Genomic DNA, 3,954 nt, shown 5'->3' with positions numbered 1-3,954 from the left:
GGCCCCGGCCCCGGGCAGCAGCTCTCCCACCACCGAAGGTCGCCGCTGCCGGCTTCAGCGTTGGCACAGCCCTGCCCGCAGGCTGCGACGTGCTGCCCCAACGTGCTGTGCCGGCACCGGGCAATGCCACCGCGGCCAGGGACCCTGCCGTGCCACCGCCTAGGAGCAGCTGCCCAGGGAAAGGGGAGGATGCTGGAGGAGGGCTGATCCCTGGGTTATCCCCTCCAGCTCTCTGGGCAGAGGCCATGTCCACAGCCTTTGTGCTCGGGGGGCTTAAACCTCCCTGGCCACCTCCTTGCCCTATATGCCCAGCTCTGGCAGCTCACCCAAACCTGCTCGAGCCCCCTTTCCTGTGGTGCTCCCCGTCCCCCTCCATCTCACCATTTCCTCAGGCTGGAGGGTCTGTGATGACTACTCAGAGCGGGTTTTGGGCCAGGGGTGTTTGCCCTGGAGCCTGGGATGACCCATGGGATCGGGGAGCTGCACCCGAGGGTGACCCTGGTGCAGCCTCAGGCTGGTGGGGGGAGATGAGGGCCTGCAAAAGGGGTGCGGATGGTACAAGGAAGGAGCCTCACGCTGCCTTGAAGGGGCCGATGGAGAAGTGGTTCAAGCTGTGAGAGCTGGAGCCCAGCTACGGGATTCCTGACTGGGTTGGCCATGAGCAGGTCTAGGAGGAATGGAGGGTCCTAGGGCAGCATGGCTGTGTGGGAGGAGAGGGCCTGGCCAGCACTGGGTCGAGGCTGAGCAGGGCCAGAGGATGAGCATCCCGTCCCTGTGCACCCACGGGTGCTGGACAGCCGGGGTTTGCAGCAGGCGGCAGGAAGGAAGTGGTTGATGCTGAACGGTTGCTTCACTCACCGTCCTGGTGCTGCAGGGAGTGGAGGGCTGGGTATGGGCCCGCAGAGCCCTGGGGGTAGCCGTGCACCATGACGGCATTTGTGCTGCTGAGCCTCATGCACTGAGGGACAAGGATAGGACAGCCCCGGCTGGGGAGGCAGAGGCCTCATCCCAGTGGTGCTGGTCTGGAGTGGTGCAGCTGGCCTGAACTCATGGCTCCCTGCAGCTCCCTGTGCCGTGGGGTGGCCGAGGCTGCTCTTGCTCTGGGCTCCAGCCCCATGTCCCTCTGGCAGCAGTGCCCAGCTGGTGGGGCTTGCAGTGCCGCAGCATCACCTGGGGCCAGCAGCCCAATAGTGCCCCATGGGCAGGGCCAGTGACCCACCCAAGCCCGGGCTCCCAGGATGGTGGCGTGGTGGGATCCTGGGGGCTCTGTCCCCTCCACCCCTGCCCCGGCATGTGGGGGGGTGCAGGGCGGTTGGGTGGGTCCCTGCAGCGCCTGGCTGCGCGTTGAGGAAGCGGAGGTTTGCACAAGCCGGTGAGATACACGTGACCTGGGGAGAACGGCAGGAGGAACCAGCAGCCGCCCCACGCAGGGCCCTGGTCCCTGCGGCACAGCCAGCCATGGCCCCGTGGCTGCCCACCAAGGAGGAGAAGTATGGCGTGGGTGAGTGCAGGCTTCGGGACTGAGTGGGAGCAGGACCCTGCTGGGCTCCCTGGCTTGGCAGAGGGATGCAGGGCTCGTGGGACAGGGCACTCGTGGCCAGGGTGACACTGCTGTTGCCCCCTGGCTGTGGTGGCCCTGTGGGCTGTAGAGGGCGGGCGATGGTGTAGGTCTGCAGGGTGAACGCTGCCGGCGGTGCTGGGCTAGGTGGGTCTGGTGGCGATGCTCAGCGGTGCGAGTTGGGGGCTGGGTCCCCATGATGTCAGCACTGGGTGCGCTGGGGTATGGAGGAATTAGTGGGGGGTGGGCTGGTGATGGGATGGCCCAGGGGATCAGGGCTGAGCAGGGCAGTTGTCAGTGAGACCCGCACGTCCTGAGCTGAGCGTGGCTGATGCTGGGTGGGGATGAGGAGCTGTGGGACTGAGCGGAGCTGGGGGCAGAGCACTGGGGCAGGGGCAGGGGCTGGGGCTGAGCATTTCTGACGCTTGACACAGGATCCCCCCTACTCTGAGGTGGGGGTTTAGGCTCAGCCTGGCTGTTGAAGCGCGGAATCCTCCACCCAAGGGGTGGTTAGCTTGCTAACAGGGATCATTAGCTCATGTATGACCTGCTCTCAGGGGGGTGCCTGGTGAGTCCAGAGCCACCCCTGTAATTTGCCCTCTGGTGCTGCCTGGGGCTTTGCTCCCAGCCTTTGCGTTGGTCACAGCAAAACCCTGGGCAGCCCCGTTCCCTGCCCCAGCCCCCAGCTCAGGCTCCCCATGCCAACCCCAGTCCCCGTGCAAGCACACGCTTCCCGTGCTGGCGCTCGCAGCCCTGCGCCTCTTCCCGTTTCTGGCTGGGGCCGTTTCCCGCGTCCCCCCCTTGCGCTGCCGGTAGCACCCAGAGCAAGGGCTGAGCCCTCGCGGGGTCCTGGGCAGCACTGGGAGCTGGGTCTCATCTCGGTTCCTGTGTATGCTTGATGGGCACTAACCATCCTGTGAGGAAGCCTGGCCTGGCTGGGGCCTGGAGGGGTGGGAAGGGGCTGGAGGGGAGTGAGCCTGGACCTGGGCCAGGAGCTGCTCCAGGCTGGGTCAGGGTCCTTGTGTGGAGGGCAGGGTGGCAGGAGGAGTCCTGAGGGACCTCAGGGCTCCTGGTGCTGCAGGGTCTGCCAGGGCCAGCATGGGGGGTCCCGATGAGTGGTGCAGGTCTGGGGATGTCGCAGTATGAGCTGGCCCTGCCCGTGGCTGGTGGGGGGCATGGGCAGCATCCCAGCAGGGACCCCCCGGGTGCAGGCATGTCTGCAGAGGACTGTCTCCTGGTGCAGAGTGCAGCCGGTCCTGGGGCCACGCCAGGGCTGCCTCCACCAGACAGAGCTGTCACTGTCCCCAGGACCAGAAATAGCGTCAGGACTAACCGCAGCCCGTCCCGGTGCAGCCCACGCTGCAGCAGGAAGTCTCTGGCCACCAGCGAGCTCCTGCGCTCCCACTGCCCCTGTCACCCTGCTGCCCTTGTTGCCCCGTTCCCCCCACTGCCAGCACCCGCTGTCCCCGGGGACTGGCCTGCGTGCCCCCGAGCTGCCAGCCCCGGGTGGGCAGCGCTGCTGCTCCAGGCAGGATCTTGGCTGGCACTTGCCTCCCCGGGCTACTTGTGGTGGGAGCACGACCACTGGACTCAGCACTCACTAGGGCCCATGCGGCTGGGCTGGGTTGTGGGTGGCAGGCAGTGTGATGGGGACAATGCCAGGCAGGGGACCCCCATGTGCTGGAGTAGGGGTAGCTGACGACTCCTGCTGTGCCTAGCGCCATGCAGGCTGGGCTGTGACTCTCCTGGGGTCTGGGGTCCCCTTCCCACCCCTGCTCCGCTGTGACCAGCGCTGCTCTGCCTCGCACCGCACCTCCTCAGAGGTCTCACGCCGTTTGTGTGGGGCTGGGACCTTACGCTGTCTCCTGGGGACAAGCAATGCTGGTTGAGGTTGCTCTGCCCCATGTGGGGAGGCCAGCAGTGGGGCATACTGCCCCAAAAGGGCACGGGTACATGGGGCCCTAGGGATACTGTACTGGGTGAGGGGGGGGTCCAGGTGAGGGACCCCTGCTCACAGCTCCTGGCTCCTCTCCCCGCAGCTGTGTGGAACTTCCCGCGCACCAGCGAGCATCACCTCCCGCTGCAGATCGGGGAGACGGTGCACATCCTGCAAGCCTCCGAGGGTAAGGGGGTCTGGCAGCCCTGGCCAAGCCCCGTGCCGTCCCCTGACATCCCCTGCTGGGCTGGTACTGGGGTGCACTCTGACACGGGTCTTCCTCCACCCTCTCTTGGCTGTGCTGCTGGTGGGCATCCATCCCCAAACCCAGCTGACGGCACCCCCTTCCCTCCCCTTGCAGGCTGGTACCGCGGGTACTCGCTCAGGAACAGGGCTGCCCGGGTAGGTGAGGGGCTGCTGGGGGGGCCGGGGCATGGAGGGGGGTGCGAGCGTGGTCGGT

The 3,954-nt window shown here is 66.8% G+C and overlaps 2 protein-coding genes across 2 annotated transcripts in view; one reads left to right on the top strand and one right to left on the bottom strand.

Annotated features, from left to right (window-relative positions):
* The window catches only part of DQX1 (DEAQ box RNA-dependent ATPase 1), a gene marked incomplete at its 3' end in the record, with an annotated part of 13,664 nt that extends 12,736 nt beyond the window's left edge, over positions 1–928 (bottom strand). Inside the window, 1 exon segment of the mRNA XM_009893790.1 lies at positions 859–928. Coding sequence (XP_009892092.1) covers positions 859–928 — 70 coding nt within the window.
* A 530-nt stretch (positions 929–1,458) lies between these two features.
* The window catches only part of LOC104294208 (dedicator of cytokinesis protein 2-like), a 96,444-nt gene continuing 93,948 nt past the window's right edge, over positions 1,459–3,954 (top strand). Inside the window, exons 1-3 of the mRNA XM_009893789.1 lie at positions 1,459–1,501; positions 3,598–3,681; positions 3,856–3,896. Of these exons, the coding sequence (XP_009892091.1) occupies positions 1,459–1,501; positions 3,598–3,681; positions 3,856–3,896 (168 nt within the window). The remainder of the gene's footprint in view (positions 1,502–3,597; positions 3,682–3,855; positions 3,897–3,954) is intronic.

This window comes from Charadrius vociferus, unplaced genomic scaffold (assembly GCF_000708025.1).
Source record: "Charadrius vociferus isolate BGI_N301 unplaced genomic scaffold, ASM70802v2 scaffold59, whole genome shotgun sequence".
In the NCBI taxonomy this organism is placed as follows: Eukaryota; Metazoa; Chordata; class Aves; order Charadriiformes; family Charadriidae; genus Charadrius; species Charadrius vociferus.
The sequence above is the reverse complement of the archived record's forward strand: the minus strand, read 5'-3'. Positions and strand labels throughout refer to the sequence as shown.